Below are 15,634 nucleotides of genomic sequence, written 5' to 3' on the forward strand. Positions count from 1 at the left end.
TTATATTTAAAAAAAAGTGGCTGAAAACTCATTATATTGTTTACAGTACAAGTACGAGCTCTACTGTATCATATCACACTCGGCACCGGTTTAACCCCCATCCCTCCTGTCAGTCAAACCACTTTCTACAAGTGTTTACAAAGGATGAGGGACAACAGAGCATTTCTGGGTAATTGCATTGACAGCAGCAGATGGGCAAATCACAGGAAATGTCAACTAACTCCAGTCTGATTGGACTGGGAACGCGATGAAGGATGCGTGCCGGCATCGTGCACCTCTCCGCACTGACATTCTGACATGCATTTTTATTTATTCTTTGGCATCTCCAAAAGGAGACTGTTTGCTATGCTTTCCGCTCTCCCTCGCTGACTGTTTGTGTTTGTTCTCCGGCCCCCGCCACTTGTCATAATGGGCCCCGGCAAATCACTTCCAGCTCCGAGCCGAGATGGTGATTGTATCAAACTGACCCCTAACAAGCTGTCAGCTCACATTTGATAAAGCATGCATCAGCACCGACCGGCCTGGCATCCGTTTGGACAGAGCGGACAGGTCTTATTCAAGCCCTCTAATTCCCCTCGTTTTCTGTCTCTCTCTCTTTTCCTGGACAGTTTGACTTGTTGTCTGATACTAATGATGACGGCATCCGGTGGTGCTGCGATTTGATGCAGACGCCTGCGCTCCAGTTGCTTGTGAGGCTGTAAAGTCGAGAGAAAACAGCCCACGATGGATGGATGGATGGATGGACGCAAGGATGGATGAGTAATGCCTAACTTCTCCTTCTCCTATTACATCAGCCCCCAGTGCTGTGAAACCTTCAGTTCCGCAGCCACCACATAGAGGGAGCTCCTGCGTGTGGAGAAAACCAAAGCGTGGAAATGCTGAATGAGTGAGAGAGTGCGAGTGTGTACAGGAGAGAGAGAGACACGGAGAGAGAGGGAGAGAAAGAGAGAGAGAGAGAGAGAGAGAGGTGCGGTGGACGGAATTACATCGTGGGGAAATAATAATGTGACACACACCAGCAGCAACAATATCCATTTGGACTGTGCGCCACGTTGTGCGTGCGCTTTTGTTTTCGCACCAACTTTCCGTCGCAGCGGACCCGGCGATCCGGTGTGTTGCCCCCAAAGGCTGCGTGACAAGTTGGGAGAAGGTGGCGGAGGAAAGAGGAGAAGTCGCATCACTATTTCTAAAATTGGTACAGTGAGATTTTGGGGTGGAGGGGGCGTGGACGGCGGAGAGGAGCGGCGGCGGCGGCGGCGAACATGTTGGCTTTTGGCTGCGGTTCCAGTGTAGTGATGTGCCGGCTGGAAGAGGAACCGAGCGACGCGTAGAGGACGTGGACTGAGCGGCTGGACGCGGAACGCATTCGTCGGCTTTCTGTCATTTTAAAGCCCGCTTGTGTTTTTTTAGTTCTTTACGTGGATGTATTTCTTCAACGCGCTGTAGGAGATTTGAAGGAAGGAGCCGGAGCCGTGGAGCGGGGTTTAAGACGCAGCAGCTGCCGTGCGTAACATACCAAATCTGCTCCGTGCCGCAGCTATTTGAATGAGAATAGTTGGCTTTCAGTTTTGTTTAAGGAAGCCTAATTGCTGGAAGTGAGTGCGCATGGTAAATTGCTGTCCGTGCGTAAAATCGATGTTTTAATGACATTTGGGATTTGAAAGCTGCGGCAAGTGAAAGTGAGGTGATCTCCATGTGTAAATATTGACAGGTGTTATCAACCTTTCATTCACTAGCGGGTCTGTTCGTGTATCTAACACATCGCGGACTCATTTGTAACCAAAGCTGCGCCATGGATCGTCCACGTTCTTGTTTAATCCTGCAGTTTTAACACACGTTGATGGGAACAACCTTAGGATGCGTTTGAAACGCCGGATGGGAAAGTAACCATCACTTCAGTGTCCTCTTCCCTCCCGAGTTGTAGCAGCCAAAATGACAAGCAACGGACCTGTCATCGTCTTCGAGTGGCTGAAGACCCTCCAGCTCGCCCAGTACGTCGAGGCTTTCGTGGATAACGGATACGACGACCTGGAAGTTTGCAAACAGATAGGAGACCCCGACCTGGATGCCATCGGCGTCTACATCCCCCACCACCGGCAGAGGATCCACGACGCGGTGAGGAGGCTGAAGGAGGACGCCAAAGACACGGCGAGCGCGCTCTACTTCACCCTGGAGCCGATGCCACCCGCGGCCGAGATTTATACCAGTCACATGGTGGACCAGTACGAGTCCAAACTGCGCGGGTCCAAGTCCTGGACCGAGCCCAACAGTGACCGGGTCGGGCGCACCGGTGGCTACGTGGGTGCGCAGCGGAACCTGACGCTGGGCAACAGGAGGGAGCTGGTGATTTACCCCAAGCTGAAGCTGAAGATCATGATCAGGGATAAACTCATCAGAGATGGCATCAACCTGGCCAAGCCGCCCTATTCTAATAAGGTAAGAGGAGGACTGACACACATCAGCTGCCAAAGGTCATGCGTAACCAGCGTAACCAGTAACCAGTGAATCATGTTCAATACACACACACACACACACACACACACTATAAAATGTCCCACCCTAATTCATATTTTTGGTTTGATATACACTTTAAAACATTCAGCCTGTGTGAAGCTTTTGATTTCCATGTGTTTTAAAGGTATTTTCAATGTGCACAAAGTTTTTTTTATAAGCCACAAAAGCTGCTGTCACCTGCTCAGCAATCATCCATCGCATGCAGGATGAAAACTGTCAGTCAGAGAAGAGGGCTTTTTGGTGCAAAGGGCCTATTTTGAACCATGTAGGTAAATGCCAGTCCGCCTAAACTATTCAGTACAGAGGTGTGAGTGGTTTGCTGTCATGGTGAATGATGGGAATGAAGTTGCTGCAGATCAATAAGCGGCGAGCGGAGAGGAGCTTCCTGAGGAGCGTCTCTGATTTCCTGTAAGGGGGGGAGAAAAGAAGATTTACGCTGGTGATTATAAATCTAGTCTGACCTCACCTGTCCACTGAGGGTGGACCAACCAGGCCCCCATGAGCCCTGATGAATGGGCAATGGGCTATTGATTGCTGTGGTGAATGAAGAGTGGCGAGCCGGGTTTGGCTGTGGCGGTCCTGTGAGGAGCCAGACTGTGAGAGGGCCCTCTTGTTCTCACAGGACTGACGGTGACCTTTTGGTCAGAAGTGTCCGAATCATATGCCGCACCAGCTGAGAAGCCTCTGCCGAATGTCTGCTGTTTACATACAGCGTTCGACCGGCGTCTCTGCAGGCCAGCGAGGACACAGAGGTCATGTCCTGAGCCCGGGAAACCTACAGCAACACGCAGGGTTTTCAACAACCCGAGAATTTGACCTGACGTTTCATTTGCAACTTTCAGCGAAAAATAACGATCGAGAGTAACTGCCTGTCAGTTGGTGAGTGGAACAGGCGAAACCAGTCCCCCAGCTATGAGAATGTGCAGGTGGTTTGGAGGCCGTTTTTTGAATCCTGACACTTTAATTTCCCTCATTCATTCAACGCAATACTTATCTCTCTGATTGATGTTATATTTAAGGGTGTTATTTCCTCAGAAATGAAGTCATCCAGGTTTTCCTGAAGGGAAGGTTTTTGTGGTCGGCGGGAACAGGAACCCTTGATTCAGCGGATCGAGAGCCTGGTGATTAGCTGCTTTTCAGTAGCTGAGCGAGTAATGAAGGCTTTTAGATGTCAGCCGAAAAGGTACGGTGTCTGCGTGGGATCAAACATGTGGCCCTGTTCATACCTGTTAAAAAACATGCGTCTTGGTCGATCCGATCACAAGTGGACAGCTCCGAGTACGTCGCTTCACACCGGGCATTAGAATGCGTCCCCACGTGCACCTCCAGTGACCACTTGTGATTAGATCTCACCTCCCTGCTCCATAAGCAAATAAACACAAACATCATGTCTGTTTCCAAAGACCCAATGTACGCACAGCTAAAAGAATGTGGCCACATGCGTCCCACCGCACATCCGGATGTGGTCTGAGTGATCGGATCTGAAATGCCTCTGTCCTGGGTGTGTTCACACCTGTAGTCAGGACTGTCCACTTGTGATCAGATCACTGGGGACAGATGTTTCAGTGTCGGGTCTGAGCAGGGGACTGTTTGTCTGCTGGAGTGTCTGCATTTGCATATAATTATTTATTTATGGGTGTGCTTTGTAACGGCTTGTCTGTTTGACTTTATTTTCCAACCGACAAAGATCCTGGTGTGATGCAAACACAGGCACATACCCACACTCCTATTTATCTAACAGCACACAACCCAAACATTAATTCCATAAACCCTGTCCAGTATGCGCTTGCTTCCAAATGAGCTTTCTCAAACTGAAACCAGCTCTGAATCCTAGTTTTGCATGTTGCATGAGCTCTTTCTTGTCAGTCTACATATTTCAGCCACTTTGGCCGATGGTGAATCCCACAGAGATGCAGGATTTGTGAGGGATTATCTGTCAAACCAGGGCTGAAACAAAGTGTTGGTTCCAGAGGGTTAAACTCTTTCCCTTTGAAGGCTGTGTTTATTTAGAGCCAAAGCTTTGGTGTCGAGGCTGCGGAGGGGAATGTGCAGGTCAAGGTCTTTCTGCCTCGCTCTCGCTCTCTTTGTGCGTGTGTGTGTATATGTGTGTGTGTGTGTGTGTGTGTGTTTGTGTGTGTGTCTAACCCTGTAGTTTTGAATTGGCTCCAGCCCAGTGCTTTTCTCCCCAGGAGAAGTGAGAGGAGTTAAGAGATGGAGCTGTGACCAGCTGATGGAGGGTTGACTAACTGGGCTGTGATTGGTCTGTAGATAGCTCCCCTTCTCGCCGCCCTTGAGATGAGATGTCAGCCCCAGTGGAGGCCGAGACCAGAGAGACTCGGGGGCAATTACAGGACACACAATGTCAATCTCCAGGGATGTGCAGTGTATAGCATAACCAAGTTCTCCACCCGCATTAAAACTGTCCTCTGTGCCGTGCACAGGGATTTTCACGCTCAAACGTCTGACAGCCCCTCTCCCCCTTCGTCTGCGTGTCAGCGGCTTTGTCTCCGCCGTTTGTCATCGTGCCAGAAACATACGCAATATAGGCACAATATATTCAGAAGCCCTATCTCGCGCCTGCTGAGGATCCTGTGCGACAGCCCCCATTATCAAACAATTCACTGAAAGGGCTCTGCTGGGTATAATAAATACCCATGATCCTTATCAAAGCTGCAGAGACCCCTCGTCTGAGAGAGAGTATTATTCCTACTGATGTAAACAAACACTTGTGCGATGGGTTGTGCATTTCTAGATCTCTCATAAGGGAACAATATAAGACTGGGAGACGGAGCTGCTCGTCTGCCTCTCGTTCAATCCACTGCAGGCGTAGGGTTAATTTAATCTTTATCTTCGGCTTGAAACTTTCTTATGGATTTCTGTTGCAATGCGAGTAAAAATGTTATTGGAGAAACTATCAATCTGCTTTTTAAGTATTTGTCAACTCCACAGACACCATGTCTGCTTTGGTTTGATTTGAGTGAACCCGTGTGTGTGAATGGCTGATGGGGAGCAGGTTGCTTCCTTAAACAAGACACATGATCATATACATTATAGATTAGATTATCCGAGCTGTCCTTTGATTAATGAGATGACATTTGAAGACTTCATTTAAGATTTGTGTAGCTTTAAATGGCCAAATCAGTCATTTGTCATACCTTGTTCTCTGTTAGTTGTGTTGTATATGTTTTTATAATACATCGTATTTATAAAGCGCTTTTCAAAGCTCTCAAAGTCGCTGAGTTTTTCCTCACTGTTTGTTGGTTGTTGTTTTTTTAAGCCACATTAAATAAACTGCTGAATAGATTTCCACAAAACTTGGTTGAAGGATGTTCTATGATTTCTCAGAGAATAATCAATGAATCTTGATTTTTTTTAAATCAGACATTTAGAGAACTGATATCTATGAGAGTGTGTGAAATTTGTAGCAGCTTGATTGAATTTAATGGAACTGTTGGGTCGTGGCTCAGCTTTATTGAGTTCTATTCTAGTTTATTATGTTTTATCTTCAGATCTCTGTTCCGTCTTTCACTCGTTACGAGACACAATTTCTCCAGCGTACAGTTTAAGTTGAAATTTAATGTTATTTTAATGTCCCACCCCACTGATCTATATGGATTTTTTTTTTTATTCTATAAGAAAAATATCTTTTACTTTAAATAACTCTTTGATTCATCTCAGGACCAAACCATGTAGAGATATGTTCTCATCCTAGTCTCATCCAGGGCTGTAAACAGTGGACGGACTCAGTCATAATAGCGCCTCATTGTTAGTGTTGTGTGTCAGGAGGAAGTAGAAGCCAAACAGTGGGAGATTCTCCATTGTTTGTGTGCAGGCTGATGGAACCACATATCCTTTCACTACTGCTCTGTTTTGCGTTCCCAATTTCCGTCCATTGAACCGGGCTGCGGAGGCAAGTGTCCAGCATTGTGCCGATGGGTGGTTGATAAAAATCTAGGTGTCATGCGGAGAGGGTTGTAAATAGATGGGCACATTTTTTGCCGGCCGGAGAAGACCTGGTGGGTGTTTGTGAAGGGGACGCACCATCAGGTGGTGGAGGAACGTTAGTCCTTCCTCTGACCTCCACTCAACAGCTGATCAAATGTGTAGGCTGGGAGTCGTGAGAGGCCCGCAGCTTAACCAGCCTTAAGAATGCGAGCAATGCAGTGGACATCGAGAATTGTCACACTCAGAATGAAGGACAGCCGCTTAACTAACTGTTACCAGCTTCCTTTAGCTAAAAAGAAGCTCGACGCCATTCATGCCAAACACTCGTCTCACTTCCTCTTTCACTCCTTTTATCTTGATTAATATCCCAGCACTTTGGCCCTGGCAGGAAATTAGGTTTTGGTTTCAGACGACCCCGTGTTGGCCCACTGGGGGTGTCGAAGGCCCTTCAGGCTTGTGGACGACTGCCAAGAGTTGGCGAAGGTGAAAAATAATGTCAGCAGTTTTACATTTAGAACCAAAAAAATCAATGTAGGAACAAATGTGATAGAATCTCTTTCCTCTGCGGTTCCCATTCAAGTAAGTTATATCTCAGGTTAGACAAAGATTTCCAGTCAAGCTGTTGTATTATATAAATATAAGCTGCATTCGGTTTTCAACTACACGTTATCATGAATTACAGGCTATTGCTGTCACATGAAAAATACGTTCACAGAAAGCCATTATTTCAACTTGGCTGTTTTTCCTGAAGAAAGAGCTGTTTCATGGCTTCAGTGGAACCCTGCAGAGAACACTTTTCACGAGCTTTTCATTTCCCCTATATTTTCTTTCGGGTTAACATCCTCTTCATTTTGACCCGTGCTATAAGGGCTGGCGTGTTGCCATAACGGAGCCTTTCACTACAGCCTCTGCGTTTTCCAGGCATTCTGCTGAAAACCCCTGTTTGCTTAGTCTTTATTAAAGGCTCCTTAAAGGCACAATCAACCAAGGACTTATAAAGGGGAAGTCATAAAGAAGTCAAGGACCAGCTCCATTGTCCTGAGAGGACTGAGAAAGTCAATTAGCGGAGTGAGCTGCTGTTTGGGTTATAAAAAAAAAGCAGGGCACTAAAAGGGATGGATCACGTTCCCTTAAGATGGAAAAAAGTCCCATATACACTCATTTCGTGGTTCTTTCTCCAAACAGCCACTTTGTTTATGAGCTTTTAAAACCATCTTTGTTAAGCATAAACTGCAAGTACCAGGTTTTAGTTTCTACGGAGAGCAGCTGTGAGTGGTGAGGACTGATGGCTATCACGATGACCTTTGACCCCTGCAGCTTCTGACCTGCTGGACTAAAACACTATGGTTTGATGGTGGTCTCGCCCCCGGACAATGAAATGGGCTGCGCACACTAATGGCTCCTCAGAGGGTGCTTGTTTATACAATGTCAAATTTATCTTTCTCATTTTACTTTAGAAGATTTAGGACATGAACCATGAGTCAGAAAATGTTTCCAGAGTTCACGTCTCTAAACAGCTGTAGATTGTCGTGAGTGCATCAGTTTCCCATCTGTGGAACGTTCTGTGTGGGGTCCTTTGTGAGGCAGGAAAACAATAACTGCAGAAGAAGCCACTTCACATATTTCTTTAATCATTCCGGATAAATCCCCATTCACTGGATGGATTTCACCGTCTGGCACTGTGAGTCAGGGAGTTTCTGTCTGTCCCTCTGTCAGTTAGACTTGACCACCCATCTCCTGGGAGCATGTGCAAATGTGGGAAAGCGGCCTTTACGCTGTATTTGCAGCTGGTTTTCTTATTTCAGCAGGAAGGGAGCGAGAGGGTCTCACTCCTACTGTTCTGTTTCTCACATGATCAACTGGCTTTGGAGCTGCTTTTTATTCCCTGGACATGCGAACTGTGTTGGAAAGATGACATTTCACAGAACTCAAACTTGTGCTAACCTTCTCTCCAATTAATCAACTGACGATTGTAAGGCCATAACAATCTCACCATTTAGATGTTTAGCTCATGTGGAAAAATTTAAAATGTATGCCCGTGGCAGTATAAATGTCACTCCCTCTATAGCCTTTGGAGATGTATTGTATTTAAATAACATATGCGAGTTACAGTATACGCGTGTCACTTAAAGTTATGCAGCCATGGTAACGGCTTTAAATAAGGCAGGAGACTGCAGAGCCATTTCTTTCTCCACAGTGTGCCGGGCAACAGGTCCTGATGACACACATTCATGACAGATACATTATCAGAGCTATTCTGGTCCAAGGTTTTAGCACCTTCCAGACAGCATGTCTGCATCAGGAGTGGCTGCAGGCTCCATTATCAATACTTATATTCCCCTTCGGTGGACAGGCAAGTTATTAGAATTCATACTTATATTTGTTTTGTAATCTGTAATATGTTGAGTCTGTGTTTTCAGCCAGTTCTCAACAGAAAACCCGTCAGTAGGGAGAGTGTAGGCTGAATGGGAGAAGCGAATGTTATTTTGGTTCTAAGTTATGTTTGACATGTGTAAAATGCCCCCCTCTGTATTTCTGAATCCAAGCCTTTAAAATCAAGGCTATACTTTATAGTCCAGTGCACAGAAGGCAGATCCTTTCGTCAGCAACAGCAAACGGAGAAGCTAGATGTTCAGTTGCAGCTGTAAACAAGTTTGTTTTTCACACACTTCTTCACCGCCTCTCTGCAGAACACACGAACTGCAGCTCGCTTTCATGCAGAAACCGCCCTTAGACACGTGAAAGAAACTCCATGATAGTCGCGGCACATGTGCACAGTAATGACCCTGTGGTCCTCTTTGAACAGTGGAGATGGAGGGAAATGAAGACATCAAGCACCGCAACAGGATGGAGAGTGACAAGAGAGCAGGCCCGAGCATCTGTCTGTGACAGGATCCAGATTGCAAACACACCTGCAAATCAACACACAACCGCACGTTTTCTGCCTCTCTGCGGCTCTGTCATGTTTGCAGTTATGGCTACACTCGCTGGGATTACTCTGGTGGGGATCATTAAAATTTCTCATAAAAAAAAAAGAAACTGAATTGGTTAGAAAATCTTTGGAAAACCCCGCGTCAAAATGTCTGTCCCTGGGAAAACTGTGTGGAAGACAAACTGATCTCCAAAAGGCATAAAGTTAAAGATTCAACCTTCTTTTCGACATTTTTATTATATTTGTTTTGTACAGCTTTCGAGTGAAAACAGGTAAAAGAGCACTACCAAAAAAAATCCCGGGCATCTCAAGAGGTTTGAGTTTTCAGATAACTTTAACCAAGGTCTCAGATCTAAATTAGCCATGGGCTCATCTCAGTGGTTGCCTAACACACAAAGTGATTTCAGGTAGCCATTTCATCAGTTGGCAGTACGCAACTCCATTTGTAGAAAGACCAGTAAGGCTTATGCTGGTTTTTCTACTTCTGTTGTACTTGTCCTCTCTCAACTTCCTATAATTGGTCCAATCTGTCAAGAAAGTGTTTTCTCACTGCAAACATCTGGACCACTTCTTTTGGGTCGTTTTGGTGTGTTGGCCCAGATCGTGGTCCGAGTCACATTTCACACCTCTTCTTTTGGTTTGGATTGAATTAAAAACGTCTTAAGGTCCAGAATAAAGGAGTTGGTGTGAAAGCGCCCATGAAACTCTGGAAGGACTATTCAAAGATTTGCCAGAAAGCCAAATCCAAAGGTCTGTTTGTCTCCAAAAGACCTTCAGGAAGATTCATCAGATTCTGGAGTGGTGATGCATTAGTCTTACTGAGCAGCGCAACACCTACACAAACATGACCTTCGTGGAGGAGTCATCAGAGGAAAAACCTTTCTTGCATCCTCACCACATAATTCATCGATAATGCTTTGGGCTCGTGTTGCTGCCAGTGGCATTGGGAACATTTCCCTGGTAGAGGGAAGGATGGAATTGATTAAATACCAGCAAACATAACACCGTCTGTTTGGCTTCTACAACAGGATAATCATCCTAAAAATCCACAATGGACTACACCTCAAGCTGAAGCTTTGCTACAGCCCCAAAAAAATCATTGCAAATCTGTGGATAGACCTCAAAAGAGCAGCTCATGCAAGACGGCCAAAAAAATCTTACAGAACTAGAAGCCTTTTCTGAGGAAAAATGGGCACAAACCCAAGAACAAGAAGTGAAAGACTTAGCTGGCTAAAACAAGCGTCTACAATCTGTGATCCTTCCTGAAGAGGCTGCTACTAACTACAGACCATGCAGGGTGCTCAAATTTAGCTTTGGGGCCTTTTCCTTCTTTATTATTTTGAATCTGTTAAAGCTTTAAAGTAATCTTAATTAAAATATTGAGGAAATGTGTTAACTTTACCTTTATGCCTTTCGGAAATCGGCTCCCCTTTTTTCTCGCTCAGCCTTTACACAGTAGCAGAAACCAGACCTGAACTTTGTCATGGCTCTGTACATTGTTGTGTAATGCACAGGCACTGTATGCAGATGTGCAGTAACCTCACACATTCTTAATGCTGTGTTTCCTTCGGAGGTCATGTGTGACCTACAGTCCAAGAAAGCTAATTACTTTTGACTCCCACGCATGTGAGGAGGGGAGGTCACGCACAAGAAAAGGGGGCTTTGTTAGAAGTCACCATAGAGACAAGTTTAAAGGCCTTTAAACATCAAACCATATGTTGCTCCTGTAATCTCTAACTTACATTATTTGCTGGCTTAAATGGCAGACGCAGGGTTTGGGATTATTGCATAATGCTGTAATTCTTTCAGCGATACATGTGCTCCGAGGAGTTTTAAATATTGCTCAAGCTCTTTGGTTAAGCAGCTCTCTCTTTCAGTGTTGTGATACCAAGTCTGCCAACTGTGCAGAAACTCAGCCGTGACACAGTCGGTGAAAGTCGAGCCATATTTCATCAACAAAGATGGATGAATATGATTGATTTTCATAATCAATTCACCACATTTTTTCTCTATTAATTGCTTGTTTCGTCCCCTACTCAAAAAAAAAAAAATTCAGTTAACGACGAGAAAAGAAGAAAGCTGACAGCTGATTTATAAGGAGAAAAAAATAGAAAGTCATAATCTCTCATTTTATGAGCTGAACTCTGCTCCTCTAAAAACGTGACGGAGCACATTCCTAGTCATTTTTGCTTCAACATTCGGGCCCAACTGGATGAAATAATCCTCTTTCCCAGGAAGATGCTGTTAAAAATGAACAATGACAGTGTTCCCTGTAATGCATGGGGCTCAGACAAGCTCCATAAATCAGAATGATGAGGGAGGAGACGTACGCTGGTCGCAGCTTAGCGGTGGATTTCTCAAGGCATGGAGTAGTTTTAGGAGGGTTCGAGTGCTGCGGCGTACAACAGAGTTCAACTGTTCTGCATGTAGCTACAGTTTGGCTCATGTCAGCCTGTGATATCTTGGACTGTGTTTAAGGGATATAATGTAGGGGTGTAGAGAGATGAGTGAGGCATGATACCACGGAGTATGAGTGTTACACACAGACAGAGGGAGAGTGTGTATAATTACCTTGTCTGAAGCCCTTGCCAGCTAGGTGCACGGAACGCAGCGCAACCGACTCTCAACCCCTCCTTATCCCTAATTGGTCCATTTTGAAGGCATGAAGGCAGGGCTCCGCTGAAAGCTTTGATCATGGAGACCACACCAGTGTCGATATGTCCCTACCTGAGTGCTTTTGTAGTGGTTGTGCCTGGCAGGGGATTAAGCCATATACCAAACCCACTGAGTGTCTGTCTGTCCTGTCTGTCTCATGCTCTGGCCTCCCTGCGGCTCCACATACCTGAATCCGAACCCTAATTACCTGGCAGTTACTACATTCCTCAAACACGCCCACGCAAACACACTCGCACAAGAACTGTGTGTTGCACATCTTCTTTTATAAAAGAAGAACCAGCGGCATTTTGTAGATACGCTTTTGTCTTGTGTGGTTTACCGCTTTTAATATTCCAAGCATTTACAAAACATTTATGGGTTCCAGCACATTCCAACACAAATGTTAATCTCCCCGTGAGTGTTGTGTGTTCTGTGTGCATCTACTGTGTCTCTTTGCAAGTATAAGAACTCTAGGAGTAGGTTCCTATATTAATTATTTAACTTTTAGATGATTTGGAGCATATGTAACAAGTGTAATCGCTTCACACTCAAGGCTGCGAGCAAAACCTTTTTCAAACAGGTTATTCTAAATAGATCAGGGGTGTAGGCAGAGATGTTCCGATACCAGCATCGGAAATGCTTCTGTTAGTGCCGTAAAAATGCCAGGTCGGCCATCAGCTAGTGCGCTAATCTAGAAATCTGAAACTGTAAGTGTTTACAACGCTTTTCCCTTCGCTGCTGGTGGTTGAGTGGTGACTGATAAGGACCAGTCAGGAAGTGAATGCAGGTGACTCATCATTTCCAAACGTCTCCTTTTTTTTCTCTCCCCCCCCCCACCCCCCCCGTGTTTTCACACTAGCATTCCCCAACCAGCAGTGTTTTCCAACTTCTCCATTTTACACCATTGAAAACTCAAAGTAGTGTGGACAGAAAGTGGAAATGAAGCAAGTAATGCGCATGTCTTCTGAAAGCTTACGGATATGAACGAAACAGACAAAACAGAGCAGTACCACCGAAAGTTTCTGGGGGCAGTGTAGCCAATAGTAAAATGATAGATGACCATAAGACAAGAGGAAGAAATTTCAACAAAAAGTCCTACTACTGATAGTGTATTTATACCTGCAGTTTGCACATTTTGATAACAGAGCCAGAACATATATATGCCACCAGAACAAAGTTTGAAATTAATATCAAAGTATGAAAAGGTTCAAATTTCATATTCTTCACTGACTTTTCAATGAGATAAGCTTGAGCTGGCTTTAATATTTCTATCCATGTGAGCAGCTGTCAACGAAGTCACGCTCATCATTAGCGGATCACTCTCGACAGGCTCAGTATGGAGGGCTAGAGTTCATCACTTTAATTGCCGTTTTCTGACCTCCGTACATGTTACAGTCAATTGTTCTGTTCATTAACTGTTAATCGCTTGCCACACTGCTTCATGCAGGGATGAATAGTCGCTCCACTGCGACTGCTTCAAATCTGAATCCCACATCATTAAAGCTTCAGTAGGTGTTGGAGTCCTGTGGCCTCTGCGAGGAGACGTCTGAATAAGTTTGTTTTTGCTCGGGTTAACCTTGCAACACATCATTCAGCTCACCCATTCTAGGCTTACCCAAAACACACTTTTATACTTTATACACCCATGAAAAAGCCTTCATCCGTCATTCCCTTCAATAGATGAAGGTTTTGAGCCACAAAACAGACATGTACCTAATGAACAGTATATGCTCTGAGGGGTGTGATGTCCTCTGGGTATAGCCATGCATTCTTATGGATATTTTTGTATATTGGGATGCTCTTGTAGCCAGCTGAGGTCACCCTCCGTTAACGTCTGGGATGTGCACTCTTGGTGCAGCTTCATCTGCTGTTGGTGAACCCCAAAACCACAATTTTCATGTCAGCAGATCTCTCATCCACCGCCGTGCCAAACCAACCCCTGTTTACTTTAATAGCCCCTGAGAATTCTTCTTTAAGTCTCTCAGACAAATCTGGAAATACATACTGGTTCCCACTTTTCTCCCCATTTTCTCTGGTCCCACCACATGTTTTTTTTCACACAATGCCTCTTGCCTTCAGGGCCTGGCGCCATCATTCAACTATCTTAGATCATTCCAACCTCAGTTTAGTCTTCTAGTTCACGTTACACATTGAACCGAAGCCGTGGCTCGAGTCAAATGTGTGAACAGGGTCGTAAGAATATTTGCCCTGATAAAATATTCTCTCATTCTCAAACGCAGCTATCTGACTGCTTATCTTCATTGCTGGTGGCCTGGTGTGACTTTTGCTGAAAGGCACAGGTTTATGTAACCAGTCAAATGACAGATTCCCAATGTTCAGCTTTGTTTAAAGAGGATTAGGTCAAGCTCATATTTATTTCGACACAGGGGGCTTTGAAGAAATGTTTTTGAAGAAATGTTCATTAAGAGAATTTGAATATTCAGGTCAATATCCTGGGAAAATTTGGGACTAGGGAGGGAGGCCTACAGCCTAGAGAGTAGCTCAGGACATTTCCCCACGCTGCGGGTCAACACTTGTCCTTTTGAATATTCCTTGTTTGATCTCAGGCCTGAGCCTCCTGCATAATAACAGCAAGGCTGATAATCTGCCCCTAACATGCAGTGGTCAAGGCCTTTAGCGACAGGGGAAGTGTCGTTAATCCAGTAAATCACCTCCTCACCATGAATCCATGCTGTACAGAGCTGCTGTCACACACAAAAGCCAAACAATGGACCGGCCGACTGACAGCTCGCCGTCCAAGCCTGAGCGCAGGGGTCATGCATCAGGAATTTTCTCCGCTCCAGCAAACATCCTCACCCAATTTCACCTCATTCTCACTTACTTGCAGACAGGGCAGACGGGCTGAAATACAAATAGACTGGCAGAGCTGTCAAGCCAACGTACAGGAAGGGATAAAGACGGACAGTCGGTCAGACAGGCAGACAAAAAGTTTTTACACAGTTAGAAAAACTAGAAGGTACAGAAAAAGTTGCTGGATGACATTTTAGTGATGTAAAAGTCATTTAAAGTTGTCATTTTAAACTTTTCAAGGAAGAGCTGACTCTGATACACTTATACTTAGAGCTGCTCCAATCGAATTTTCCCCTTTTCAATACCAATCCCAGTACGATGCAGAGTATTTAAAAAATAACAACTTATATGAGGTATTTTAAAAGTTGTATCATTCCAACCCTGTTTGGAAGTAATGATTGTTTCCATTTTTGCGAGGCCTAATGCAACCTGGCATTTTCGGGCAGTAACAGAAGCCTTTCCGATGCTGGTGTCGGAACATCTCTACCTATTCCCCTGTTTGTAAAAGGTTTTGTCTGCAGCCTTGAGTGTGAAGCGATTACACTCGTTACATATGCTCCAAATCATTTAAAAGTTAAATAATTAATATAGGAACCATTAGATCAGGAGTCAGTTCATAAACCATGTTAACGGATGATTGCTGTAGTTAGACGACATAGTGACTAAGTGCTCATTTATAGAGAGACAGACTGAACTTTATTGTAAAAATCGATCGCCTCGATTGCTCTATTTAAAGATGCATCACCTAATTGAAAACCTTTTTTGCCAGGAGAGGAA

General features: G+C 44.9%; 1 protein-coding gene across 3 annotated transcripts in view; it reads left to right on the top strand.

Annotated features, from left to right (window-relative positions):
* Window positions 1-939: 939 nt before the first annotated feature.
* The window catches only part of sash1a (SAM and SH3 domain containing 1a), a 156,781-nt gene continuing 142,086 nt past the window's right edge, over window positions 940-15,634 (top strand). Inside the window, exon 1 of one of the 3 annotated variants that reach the window (XM_034580358.1) lies at window positions 940-2,436. In XM_034580358.1, the coding sequence (XP_034436249.1) occupies window positions 1,933-2,436 (504 nt within the window). In that variant the 5' untranslated portion in view covers window positions 940-1,932. The remainder of the gene's footprint in view (window positions 2,437-15,634) is intronic. The other 2 variants (XM_034580359.1, XM_034580362.1) reach the window with 2 other exon arrangements.

This window comes from Hippoglossus hippoglossus, chromosome 24 (assembly GCF_009819705.1).
Source record: "Hippoglossus hippoglossus isolate fHipHip1 chromosome 24, fHipHip1.pri, whole genome shotgun sequence".
NCBI lineage: Eukaryota > Metazoa > Chordata > Actinopteri > Pleuronectiformes > Pleuronectidae > Hippoglossus > Hippoglossus hippoglossus.